We start from the raw sequence: 14,155 nt of genomic DNA on the forward strand, positions 1-14,155 counted from the left end.
ATAAATGCCTTTTTGGATGTCAGAGGAGTAGATATATGTTGATTTTTATAAATAAAAACATTGAGTATTGTTCAAACGGTCTTGACTAATATATCTTGTGCATAATATAGTAACTAGCTTTGCTATATTATGTCGAATGGAATATGTAAATTTACGGTATACTATCTTTACCCCTCTTGTCATCATTATGTTATATGATAGGTATTTGCTCTTAAATTTTCGATGTTAGGCCGTGGTTTGTGTTAATTTGAAAAGGTCTTATGACATGTATAGTTTTAATAAGCTTTCGTGTATGTTGTATTGACGATGTGAAATTCTTTATCGAAATCGACGGATTCTTTATTTAAATATTTGTTTAAATAACGAGTATTTATTTAGCGTGCCGATATCTTGGATACGTTAGGGATTCGACTCGCCTTTACGATTGCAACTTGATTTTTTTTTTAATTTCTTATCTGTTTTAGAACGTAAATTACAAGTGTCTAAATTTTCTTTCATTGAGAAATTTCCGCCGTGATTTGAAATCAACAGACTATAAACCAAGTTATGTTTCATACAAAAATACATGTGAAATCACTGGCTACAATATTACCGACGTAACTTTTGCAGGGTAAAACCGTTTAAGCTCATGGGTCCTAGATTACGAATCTAAAATTAAACTAACTATACTTATATAATGTAATACCTACACAAGGGTTTCATACACAGAGTAATAAATCAAAAAGATTGATGGTGTTTCTCTACATAAGTCTCGGCCTAGATCTCATGGGATAACTTTGGACATATCACTTTACAGCGCTAGTTGAATTACGAATATAGGTACTTACGTGTAGGTGATACTTTATTTAAAAAACAAATGAATGATTGACGTTTGAAATAAGAAAGTTTTAATGTGTAACGTGTGCCGTGATATGTGATGTTGAAAATAATGATATTTTATCTCTAGACCAGTCAGACCAGAGCAAAAAAAAAGTCTGTTCGTAATACGACTCATATTTTTATTTATGATAGAGATTTTCTCTCTAAATAATAATAAAACGGTTTTAAATGTATCATAAAAGTGATCCGAAAAATCACGTCTGATTTTTTTATTTTTTTAGTAGTTTAATATTTGTAATTAAAATTATAAATTACAAATAAGATCAATTTATTATTTCAAATATTGTTAAATGAAATCCTCCCATTCGGGTTTATGTCATTTTTCTGTAATTTTTCACACATTTTTTTCTGCAGATATTTGCGAATATTTTTATGAATATTAATTTTGTTGTTAATTCAACTTTAATCACGAATGACGTCACTATAAATCTTGTTTCAGATTAAAGTACACTTAAAAATCAATAGTAATATCGACAATAACTGTAAAAGATCTCTCGAGATAAAACATCATTGGTTAAAAGTATATTAAAAAAACTGTCTTTTTTTAAAGTAAAAATACCCAAGAAAGTCTGTTATTAATTCAATACGTTCTAAAATTGCGTAACCATTTTATACAGGGTGTACGATCTTGGTCTTTTAGAAATTTAATCAAACATTTATCGGAAATATAAAACCTGTATTGAGAAAAAAAATTGATACATACAAACCCTTATCAAATGACTTTATATAATAATAAATTAATCCCAAACTTCCAGTATACTTTTTAATCTGTGATCCTTTACAAAATTACTTGAAGGCAAGACGCGATGTTTATTGATATATCATACGATTATATTATGTAATAATATAACATCAGTATTTTACGTTAGACAGATGAAATAAAACGAAGTATTCCTTACGATTCGTTGATATGCATAATAATAAGACACCTTGTATTAGTTTAGCATATAAAAGTTACTTAAAAATATTACATAAGATTAATTGTAAATTATGTAATTGTATATAATTTACATATTTACATTTAGGCCTAGTTTATACGGAACTCGCGACGAAATTAATATATATATATTTTAAAATTCGAACATGAAAAAATAGCTATGCAAAATAACGGTTTTTCTGCCTTAAATTAGATAGATTACCTTCCTGTAAACGGTAAATTAAATTCTCTTAAGATATTATGTATTTGAATATTTAAAGAACTAATTTAACTATAAAAACGAGTGTTCTTTTTTTTTCGTTCTTTATTTAAACTACGTTTTTTAGAAATGGACGCTTTACAAAATGAGCTTTATATATAAATAACAATTTTTGTATGTATGAGTAAATACAAAAAAAAACTTAATATTACTTAACGATAATACGAATCGAAAAGATATTACGATTTCGGGGCGTGATTGAAGATCGTCTATTCACTTTAGCGACTGTAAGTTTCTTTAATTCTTGGACTTTTTTTTCTTAAAGATTCAAGCCAAAGTGACTAGAACTCAGAGGATCGTTTGGATACGCAAACTTAAAATTACATTATCAACATGATGGCACTTAACTTTAAAAAAATACATTAAAAACTCTAGTTTTAACTCTCATAAATGCTGCCAATAATAATACTAAAGAAATTAGTATAATGCGTTTCGTCACAATAATTTACAATCATACAAAAATAATGATAAAAAAAAAACAACTATATTAGGTACATATAGTGTGAACTAGCCTTAAGTTACAAAATCATACATAGTTCGATCTTACGCTTAATATATATAAAATTACATACAAGAAATAATTTAGGCGTATCTACAACGATGCCCAAATAATGTTACAAATCAGTCATTTCTTACAACATTAACATTTTAATTCTTTCCAATATGTAATTACATATAATTTACAAATTACACTTTTGGATAAACACACATACTCAAGAACAGTATCGCAATTCTAAATCACTCGCGTCCTCTCATCAACATTTACTAACGAAGAGAATATGTCTGTATTAAAGCCGGCTACTGCCCTCCAACTACCAAATCCGAAAATAAGAACAAATCCAAGAGCAACGGAAGCATAATGTCTCAATAAAAAAAAAAAAAAAACAAAAGAATAATAATACCGTCGATACAATGATATACAATAGCATAATGTATTCCCAAACGATTTGGCAATGCGAGCGGACACAAGCCCACAAAACGCAACGATAAAGAAAAAAAGTCCGACAAACCATCGCGTAATTATCACAGGCTCGAAGTTTTAAAAGTCCGGTGGGTTCGCGATGCAACATTCACTCGATACACGAAATAGAAATAAGGCATCTCGGAGCTTGGTCTCACTTGGGCGGGCCAAGCTGTCGCGGCAAAGTCGCCCTTGTGCCGGCGGCGTAAGGTCGGCGGTCGCGCGGCGCTAGCACCACGACTCCTCGTGCGGCGCGCGCTCGTCGTCCGAGTCGCCGTACATGTCCGCCAGCTTGCGGAACCGTGGCCCGAACGTCGACAGGTAGTTGAATTTGAGATCTTCGTCGTCGGTACCTGCGCGAGACAAACATTTCTTATCGTCCATTTTACAAGACTTGGTCGATTCTAGGTGCCTTGGTGATGATGGTAATGTAGTCCTGAACAATTTATGTATACAACAACAACGGCCTGTAAATTCCCACAGCTGGGCTAAAGGCCTCTCTCCGTTTGAGGAGAAGGTTTGGAACTTATTCCACCACGCTGTTCCAATGCGGGTTGGTGGAATACACATGTTGCAGAATTTCTATGAAATTTGTCACATACAGGTTTCCTCCACCTGTACACAAATGTATGCGGAAACACACTGATAATCCTATGTGACAGAAAATCCAACACTTCCGGAGATTTCTGGCTCAGGACCAATGGTTTTACGTGTTTTCCAAATTAAGGATTTTTCGATTGAAAAACCCAGAAAAATCCCCACTACCTGGGGTTTGAACCCTGTACTTGAGGCCTTATATAAAAATACTACTACTATGACTACGACGCTGTAAAGTACCTTAAATAATAATGATAAATTACATTCGAATAGAATCAACTTACAGCTAGCTAGCGATGAAAGAGATCCACTAGTATCGCCGTCTCCCTCGTACGCGTAATGTCGCACGTCGTCGTACGGATTGATATCTGGATCCCGGTCAAGGACCGACTTCTTGTCGTCCAGGAAACCAGAGATGTCTGGTGCTGCTCCGACCACTATGTAAAAACATCACATGATTAAAATATTCCTATTACATTCGTCGATTATTTGTTTGCTGAGATAAAAAGCAAGCTCGAAATTCTTTGAAAATATGTAGTGTTTTAAACTTACTGCCTTATTTAAACGTTCCTATAAAAAGTTTTAATTTTTTTTTATCTTATAAGACAAATAACTTATAATGAACCAATTAGTAGAGTAAACCTTTTAATTATTTCGCCTTTGCTGAGAAATAAGCAACAACTAAACCTCTCTAATCTCTTCCCTCCTAAGCCCTTAAGTCGGATGTTCGTTAACACACACTGCCCTTGACATATAGAGTAAAATAAAAAAGTAAAGTAATAGCCTGTAAATTTCCCACTGCTGGGATAAGGCCTCCTCCTCCATTAAGGAGAGGGTTTGGAACATATTCCACTACGCTGTTCCAATGCGAGTTGGTGGAATGCACATGTGGCAGAATTTAGATGAAATTAGACATATGCAGATTTCTTCACGATGTTTTCCTTCACCGCCGAGCACGAGATTATAAACATAAATTAGGCACACATATATATATATAATAGTGGTGCTTGCCTGGTTAAAACTCGTAATCATCGTTTAATCAATCACAGGACCATTTCAGCTCTCAGCAGTAATCGTACAGTTCTGGCCTGTACGAATAATCGTACAAAAGTTGGCAATGTTACCTGGAGCGTGCATGAATGTGGCGTCGGTGTCGGGCGGCGGCCCGTCGTACATCTGGCGCAGTACGTGCAAGTCGTATCCCGCGTCGCCCTCGCCGCCGCCCTCGTCCTCGTACGCGATTATGTTCTCCCTGATGTCGTCCAGTTCCTTCTCCGCCCAAGCGTCCGCTCGCTTGCGGTGGACGACTACGGCTAAGAGGAGAACTGGAAGGAACATTTTGTATTAGAACTCTCTCTTTATTTTACTTTGACGTAAAATCTTCGTTTTCCTAGTCATGGAATCATGTTTTACAAATCGGCAGTGCCAACTTACATAATATATGAAACCGAAAAGTTTAACAGCCTTTTTAAAACAATATTCATTGAGTCGTATGTTTAACATTGCTTGCTAACATCTTCCTGCTTTTTATAACAAGGCGATTTTGGCCAACAAATATGTAGTGAAATGGTCACCACTTTCCGTATGGAAAGTGGTGACCATTTCATTGACGCCGTGAGAAATTCAACATGCCTTATATCGCCAATGCCAACCAACCTTGGGAATATGTCATCATAGATTTGACATATATAAAAAGCATGCACATTATTATTTTAACAATTACTCCCTAAAAATTCGTAAGCATAGTTGCAAAAATAAACTTAATATAAATTATAAGTCCTCAAAACCAGTATCACAGATAATTATAATATCAGCAATTAAAAAAAATTGTAATACTAATCTTAAAGTTGACAATTGACTTACTTATCAAGATGGCGATGCACACTAAAATAGCGACGAGGAAGTTGGTGTCGATGCCAAATGTAACGGCAGTGAACACGCTCTTCTGACAGCCGGGGTCGGCATTGCGTTCTACGGACGGCCTGCCCAAGTTGTACATCTAGGAACAACAACATACTTACTTAAATCTTCGTTATAATAAAATGTTCAACTAATTGGCATTTTTTATGGTATAGGTTTGCGGACGAGCATATGGGCCAAGTGATGGTAAGTGGTCACCACCACCCATAGCCTACACAGTGGCACTGTTAGAAATATTAACCATTCTTTACATGGCCAATACGCCACCAACCTACGGAACTAAGATGGTATGTCCCTTGTGCCTGAACCGGAACACAACAATACTGAGTACTGTTGTTTGGTGGTAGAATATCTGATGAGGGGGTGGTAACTACTTAGACGAGTTTGCACAAAGCCCTACCACCAAGTAAATGACGAATGAGATCTGATTAGAAGAATTAAATCCAAAACAGATTTTAACTTTTAAAATTCTTATTATAAACTAATATCTTAAATATTTCTTATTTTATGTACGGCGATTATTAAAAGCGGTAAACTTACAAAATCGTTATATGTAAAATTGCTGATGCAACCCAAAAAGTGCTGGTTTGTAGGTACGTGCCGCCATCCGAACGCCCGTGCTAGACTTTGCAAATCCACGCTAGCCCCGCCGACCTGGAGCGGGCCATTAACTGTAAACAAATTATAATATTAATTACTCGTTCTACTGATACACATTTAATCTTCAAATCAGCTTTTTATATTAGGACGAAGAAGTCTTCTGTAATGGGTTCGATGGAATTTTTAACAAATTCATTCGAACAAAACCATTTTTGTTTTTACAAAAAAATCGCGGTCAAGAATAAAAGGAGAATTTGTCAATTCGAGAAAATAAATTTATCATAAAATTGTCATAAGTTAAAAGTTAGCGTAAGCGTCAGCGTTAAACCACAAATATTTTCATCCCTGAATATCGAGATCGAGATAAAATATCCACCGAAGTGCTTGTCACCAAACACCTCTTGATTTATGTACGGCCATTGAATGCAGCGAGACGAAAAACAAGCTAACTGAGATATTTGTTGACGTTGAATGTGAATTTTTCGAAGAATTTAATAATATGATCAAACATAACTTACCGTTGAGTATTTCCCTCGGTCCCGTCGGCGCTGCGAGACTCATACACGTCGATAGCTTGCATCTATCTACGAACATTTCTATGGAACTTCTCATGAGGACGATTTCGATTAGATGGGGTTTGCCGTCAGCGACGTGCACAACACTGTTGTTGAGGCGCGTCGTTCCTGATCCATAATTCACCAGAAGAACTGGGAAACCGTCTACCAACTCCAAGGACATAAAGTCTGCAACAAAAAATATATTATGAGGTATTAAAACATTAGTCGCCCGAGGCTTCGGTCGCGTTTTGGGGTGTTGGTTGTCATGTGTTAGGGAAAAAGGTATGTAAAAGCCTATGTCCATTCTTGGAGTTCAAGTTTGCTTCATATCAAATTTCATCAAATTCGGTTCAACGATTTAGTCGTGCAAGACAAGACAAAAGACAGACAGAGTTACTTTAACATTTTTAATTTTAATATATATGCATATATTACATAAATCTAGAGATGACATTTAGGCTAAATAGTATTTTGCACGTTTTTTAAATATTATAATAACGTTTTATTTTGGAACAATAAATCCGTTCTTTAGATACAGCTTCATATATTACAGGGTCAAGCTATTAAAAATATTTGCTGTACAACACGCTTAATATTCTTGCAAATTTGCTAAATTAACTATTATTCTAATTTAATTAACACTATTATACATTTCTAAGAACTTGTAAGGCTATTATGGAGCCGCACTGTTAATGTGCAAATAACCTTAGCGTCAACAACGTTGGCTAAAGCTCAAGGATTATAACGCAGGCTTTAATGTTTTGGCTCAAGCGACGAAATTTTGTAAAACAGCTCATTATTAGCACATAATACGCTCTATCTGATATCCATCGAGTCTGGCAGCGTCGAAAAGAAACTGTTATGTGAGAAGCACATTTATTGTTTGACATTTATTTCGGTTGTATTGGTTTTGTATTGAATTTCCAAAAGACTGAGGATCAGTAGTAACAAAAACCTACGTCGTACAATTGTGATAATCTTGTAATATATTATGTTGGTAAGTAAAATTGACTGTAAAAAAGTAATTGTAAAGAATAATTTAGAATTATTGGCAATCTCTGGCACCGTGCCTAAAAAATTCTTGAAAATAGACGATCTAACCCCTACTTTCCACATCAGCTTCGTCTTCAATTACCATGCTTACCTACCATGCCTTTCAACGTTTTGCATTTATGTCTAATCTTATATGGACTTCTTACTTTAATGATTTAAATTAAAGACATTTCAAACTATTTCGTTTTATACACTTTCATAATATATATTACTATTTTAAACAACATGATGCATAAGTGTAGTATAAATTTAATTTAAAAAAAAAAAGTATATTTCTTATTTGTAACAATTATGTCAAAATAGACTTGAAGCTGTGAAATACTTGAAAATGATACGCGATACAATAATATTGGAGGTATTCGCGCTTCGAAATAACTTATCACATTCGATTTTCAAAATTTTAAACGATATTTTAGCATACAGCGTATTACATTTTTTCGCGATAAAATTGCCGCTTTCACCAAACTGACACACAACGGCAAACATATCACGTATCATTACGAAGAATTCACGTCTATCATCTTATGAATTCATGTCGTACCATATCATTGTTTTAATGACGTAACACGATCCCAATATACCGACATATACTTCAAACTGAAACAACAATCCTTAGCCGTGTTATCTTTTTGAAGGTATTAATTACGTGCAAACATTGAAAACGAGGCAGTACAAACAGTAACGAGCCTAAAATAATTGTGTAATCCACGAAAAGTAAGCAACCGTGTGAAAAAGTTGGTACTTTATCACGACCATCGCGTTCATAAATCATAACTCCGTGCAGGCTGTCAGTCATTACGTGATCATTAAAAAATCATTACAGTGACCAGGGAAAGAGGCGGACACGCTTGCACGTCAATTGTTTATACTTCGACTGGCTTTTATGTTAGATTGGAAATTTCCTGATCACTTAATTTATAAAAAACTAGCTGATATGTTTTTATTTAATCATTTTAGAGCGCGTAATGCTTTTTATTTTTTATAAAGGATTCCATGAAGTATTTATTTAAATTTTAGAGTTTCAATGAATTCTTAAACACTTCTGTGGAATATTTCCTAAAGAATTTTGCCTTCGTAAAAGTTCATGAAATCTTGGTCTGTTCAAACATTGCTTAAATATTAAAAATACCTCAATTCATTTCATGGTAAGTCTTTTACTTTTTTATTCAATATGGAAGCGTTACACTTGCTTATTTTTTGTCAAAAATGTATTAGGTATTGATTAGGAAATAGACACTTGAGAACAACCGGCGAAAGAAAAACAGTGGATTATCAAATTTCACAATTATGGGTTTCAATATCAAATTCATTTATTTCTTTAATTTAAAATATCCCGCCTGCCTAAATCAGCATTAGTTTAATATCATTAGAGAATTCTTTAGCACACAAGCATTCCTTAAAGTTTCATTAGTTCATAGGAGAATAAAACTCTGGGCATGCGTCAGGCCACAATTGTGATTTTCGTCGGAAATCATTATTCAAGTTGTTACGCCGATCAACTCTGACATATTTATCGTTAAGTCGACAATGTCGAGCTTTCTCGAACTCAATTTTACTTAAATACTTCCCTGGCTCACTGAAGTCGGTTGCCAATAGTTTCATTGTGCAAACGTAAGCAACTTTATCCGAAGGATTGAAAGCGACAAAGGTGAGATTATGCTAGATTTTGTGTAACTCTCTTTTAACTTTACCGCTCTTGTATTATCGGAAATGTATCGTATTTTTACATTGTAATTCTATTAGTTATACAATGCAATATTGTATGTTTCAATTTGAATGCACTTTCGTAAATATTACCGATAGGAACTACCAATTAAATTTTATTTTTGATTATTACGTGTCGTCCGGTGATTTGTGTTATGTACCAATAATTATTATTGACGTACGAACAATGAACATTAGTATTACATGGCTGGATAGCCGATATAATATTAGACACGATTGGTTCGTGGACTGGACAAATATCAAGTATTGGTCGGATATCACAACACGCATCTTGAGTTATATTATCATTAAATACAGTGTGTTCCTTTTATCAATATCAGAGACATTTTTTACACATTTTGTTATATGTAAATGGTTTGGCGATTACAGCGTGTAGTTACATCTTAGTCCGCGTGTTTGAAGGCACGTCGAAAATGTTTTGGATATCTTTTCTTTTACTTTTGTTTATACGTCTCATTACAGATGTATTTTCACTTTTAATAAAAATACAGACATAAAAATTTGCCATTTTTTATAGGTGATCTTAAACATTAAGAGCAATTCGCAAGAGACATTTTAAAAGACCCAAACGTTGCAAGTCATAGATCTTTTGAGCTGTTCGTCCGATTGTCGTTCTAAGGTTATAATTGCACCGGACATTGTTATGCATTCTAGGAATTGTCGATAAGATGAAAAAGAACTAAAATAACTTGACTAAAGTACCAAGACTAATGTTTTTATAGCTTCCATTTGTTTTTTTTTTTATTTACACTTTAATGAGTCTTAACGGATAAATAAAAAATGAATTAATGTCTCAAAAATTGCCTTATGAAAACAAAGAATGGAATACTTTTTGACATTACCAGCAAGTTTAAATCAGGACTTTTCTGATCGAATTTAGTGAACCTAAGTGTATTCGACGCGAATTAACTGACGTATCTGTTGCGACAAGTGTGTGCAATCCACTTAACCGTATTGCCAATTTGGCAACGCCAGAAGAAATATTTGCTCGCTAGCGAATGCCTTGCCAAAGTGCAAGTGTATATTACTCTTAAGATATTTATTGAACTTTAAGTGTCATATTTACTGGTAGATGATTATGCTTAGAACCAAAGATTTATGATTTTGTTTTTTTAATAATAATTGACTCAAACTTTATTGATTTTTACCCAACCCAACCGTTTAATTATTAGAAAGAAGAGTTAGTTCTAAGTGTCAAAATAATAAAAAAAAAACTTGGCCCGACTTGGGATTCGAATTCGGCACCTTGATATATGCCGCCGTATAATATGCCGTATAATGCCACTTGTACAAATCATACGTGGAAAATATACTTGCAGTGATTATGCCACTAACATCATAAAAAAAATTGGTCCTACAGAAAGTATGAAAATCATGTTCTGCTGTAAGGCTAGGTCCTGAGTCAAAGTGTGACATCACTGCAGACAATTCTATGTCATTCGGGGTCAGAGGCGGATCCAATTTCAGAATTAAGTCTATTTTTCCCCCTACTAGTTGTCAGCTAAGTCCAACAATTAATCATATATAAAAAAAATGTCTGGCGGCCTTAGTAGTGGCATTTCTTTAAAGTATTACCTAGATTCAATATTGATTGATTTTACATATCAGTATATGCCAAAGAGAGAATACAGAGAGTGTTGAAGTATGTCATAATATCTGTTCCAGATGATTGGTAGACAATGATCCAACAAAATAATTATTATTAGTAAATTGATTACATTAAATAATTTAGTCAAATTTCGGTAAAGTCATTATTATTTTATCGTCTGAATTACATTCTTCAAAATATAACAAGAAAGTTTGTTTTTTATTTAATTACTTAGGAAAGTGCTGAAACTTTTTATATGATGCTTATTGCAAACAGAATACTATGGTGAACCTATTAAATACGGCGTCTAGACCATGTAACGCACTTAAGAAATAAAATTCGATCACATCATATCGAGTTTTACTTTCTCAAACGTTACGGGGTCTTAAACGCCTCGTAACGCAGAACGTGTTAAAACACAAGTAAAGCCGTGGGTTATTAGTATCGTATGTATACGTATAAAATTATTCGTCTTCTATTAATCTAGTCATTAGCGTCGTGTTCACAGCAAATGCCACGGTGTGATGGCAGTCTACAATATAGATTCCTTTATGAGATAGTATTATTGGATTACTTAAGGCAACCATTAATCATAAATACGAAAACGAACACGAAAGGTACCGCCTCCATTCTTCGCTCACGTTAATTTTGGGGTGACATTAGTTATTTAAGTGTATCGCGTCATGAGTATGTAGTCATGAATCATGAATTAGTTTCAATATTATGGAATAATATTTATTATATAACGCAGACAGCTCAGTGGATTGAACGCCTAGGATTTTGAACGAAGATAACGGGTTCTTATCCGACTAAGCAAGTAGTATTAGTGGTCTAGACGACAATTTGTCTTACTGTATTTTATTATTTATTTATTTTTATTTCATAAAGCTAGCTACAATATGTCCACCTAAATTTGCTATAAAAACACAATTTTGATATATTACCTATATACAATGTACAATGCTATACATTTCTGTATATAAGGAGCTTATTTTTGTAAGGTTCAGTTTTATTGGGACCATGAGACGTAAGTGCAACTTTGTTAAGACGTTATGTATGCTACGCTTTTTTTGTCTGTAAACGTGTCTGAAAATTTTAATGTTTACAATTATTTATAATGTTACATATTATTATTATCTATACATATAATAAAATTGGAGTGTCTGTTTGTAATATTAATATAGCCCTTTTTTATTCAATGCATATATTTGTATACACGGTATATTTATCAAAATAACATTTTTTACAATTTTTGTCGGTCTGTCTGTCTGTTTGTTCCGACTAATCTCTGGAATAGCTGATATAATAGGGAGTAACTTAGGCTACAATAATATTTTATTTTTTGTTAAATTCATATAGCTAGTTTATGATAAAAAAACTGACATATAGCTTCATTATATTAGTCGTTACTGATTGATTATATTAATGTTATTAATTTCTGTTCAAATTTAAAAAAGATAGATCGGCTATCCTTTGACAACAATTGTTTCATTATTACTCTACTGATATCAAAGAAAACCGCTCGATTAGAAAATCGTTTCTAAACGATACTTTAAAATGTTGCCATTATATTCTCGTACAAATCTATGCTTGTTCGGAAATTTAAAAACATTTTATCGTTCGAAATTTGAAAAATAACATTTCGTTTAGAAATTCATTATTCAACAAGTTTACTCTTTGTACATAGTTAATAATTTATATTGTTCTTTGTAATGAAAAGAGTAATATTAATAAAGCGTCTTAAGTTACTTGAAAAGGAACAAAGACATTACGTGGGTGTAAAAAATATTAGAATACCGTAAATGTAGCCAATTTTAATACTACAGGACAGAGACTTAAAATATGGAAGAGACAATGAGATAAGGATTCATACTATAGAAGTGTATTAAGAATAGAATATATTTTTTAAAGGAGGGCTCATGTTTTTAAACATAAATCTATGTTTCTTGGAATATAAACGCGTGATATTTTAAACGTTATATTTTTTTTTATTTTACACGACAGTGGTAATAAAGTTGTATTTGGTAGAATGATTTTGATTATGAGAATATTAATGTAATTTTACATTTTCAAAATTGATAATTATTTATAAATAATTTTATTTCCATGTAAATAATTACTTTACAAAAATAAAAAGCAGCAACATTTTACATAATTAATTTGTTACGGGCTTTTTTTTAGATTTTAAACGTAAATATTATGGTGACATAAATATGTTATAGTCTAAAATCGAGGGGGGGGTTTGGATTCAAATTTCAAATCGTTGCAGACACTGTGAGATTATGGGTTCAAACCCAAGGTTTTGCCAGTACAAATATTTTGATTATTTCTATAGAAAAATTTTAGTGACAGTTCAGAGTATGGAATCTTGAAATGTGTAGGCACACTCCCATACCTCAAAATGCATGTAAAGCTGTTGGTTCCGTATCCGATGTGGCGGATTTGATGTCTTATCGAAATTGGACATAGAGAGGTCAATCACCTGTCAATCGTGCACTATTATATGTCCTGTATATTAAAGCTGTATGAGAAATTGATCAGGACGATATCCTCACACATATATAGAAATCTTACTCTTTATTAACACTTTTTAAATATAAAGACTTACCTTGTACATCCAAAAGTGGGTTGTATTTCAAAGGTCCCAAGTAGAATATGAGACTGTTGCTCGTGTGTGAAGTCACGGTGAGCGTGACGTGCCCTTCGTGACAAGCTGGCGGGGCCGGGTACATAGCCCAGCCGTCGCCGTGGAACGCTATGCTTGTCTGTTCGCAGTGAGGTCCGTTCCAGCCTTCTGGGCACTCACATTTGTCAGCGAATGGGGTACCTTAGAAGAAAAAAGACTCACTTAATTGATGTTCATTTTAGATCAAAATGTAATGCAGAGAAATCTTAAGTAATTATTAATTAGGGACATGAATTACTTTTATCAACCATGAGTGTATTTATTATGTATTTATTCGATTGTGAAAAAATTGCGTCAAAATTTGGTCCATGTGGTATCCAAACTAGCCTTTTTTGGCAGTGATTTGGCAATTGTAGATAGATAGAACACAGTTAAAAATAAAAAAAATCTTTC

The 14,155-nt window shown here is 33.4% G+C and overlaps 1 protein-coding gene across 2 annotated transcripts in view; it reads right to left on the minus strand.

Annotated features, from left to right (window-relative positions):
* Positions 1-2,207: 2,207 nt before the first annotated feature.
* Positions 2,208-14,155, minus strand: part of LOC124538719 (DE-cadherin) — a 178,015-nt gene continuing 166,067 nt past the window's right edge. For both annotated transcript variants that reach the window (XM_047115873.1, XM_047115874.1), the window contains 7 exons: positions 13,685-13,903; positions 6,672-6,896; positions 6,094-6,224; positions 5,497-5,632; positions 4,758-4,958; positions 3,918-4,070; positions 2,208-3,389 (listed from right to left, as the gene is read on the minus strand). In XM_047115873.1, coding sequence (XP_046971829.1) covers positions 3,265-3,389; positions 3,918-4,070; positions 4,758-4,958; positions 5,497-5,632; positions 6,094-6,224; positions 6,672-6,896; positions 13,685-13,903 — 1,190 coding nt within the window. In that variant the 3' untranslated portion in view covers positions 2,208-3,264. The remainder of the gene's footprint in view (positions 3,390-3,917; positions 4,071-4,757; positions 4,959-5,496; positions 5,633-6,093; positions 6,225-6,671; positions 6,897-13,684; positions 13,904-14,155) is intronic.

The sequence above is a fragment of the Vanessa cardui genome, chromosome 21, assembly GCF_905220365.1.
Source record: "Vanessa cardui chromosome 21, ilVanCard2.1, whole genome shotgun sequence".
Lineage (NCBI taxonomy): Eukaryota > Metazoa > Arthropoda > Insecta > Lepidoptera > Nymphalidae > Vanessa > Vanessa cardui.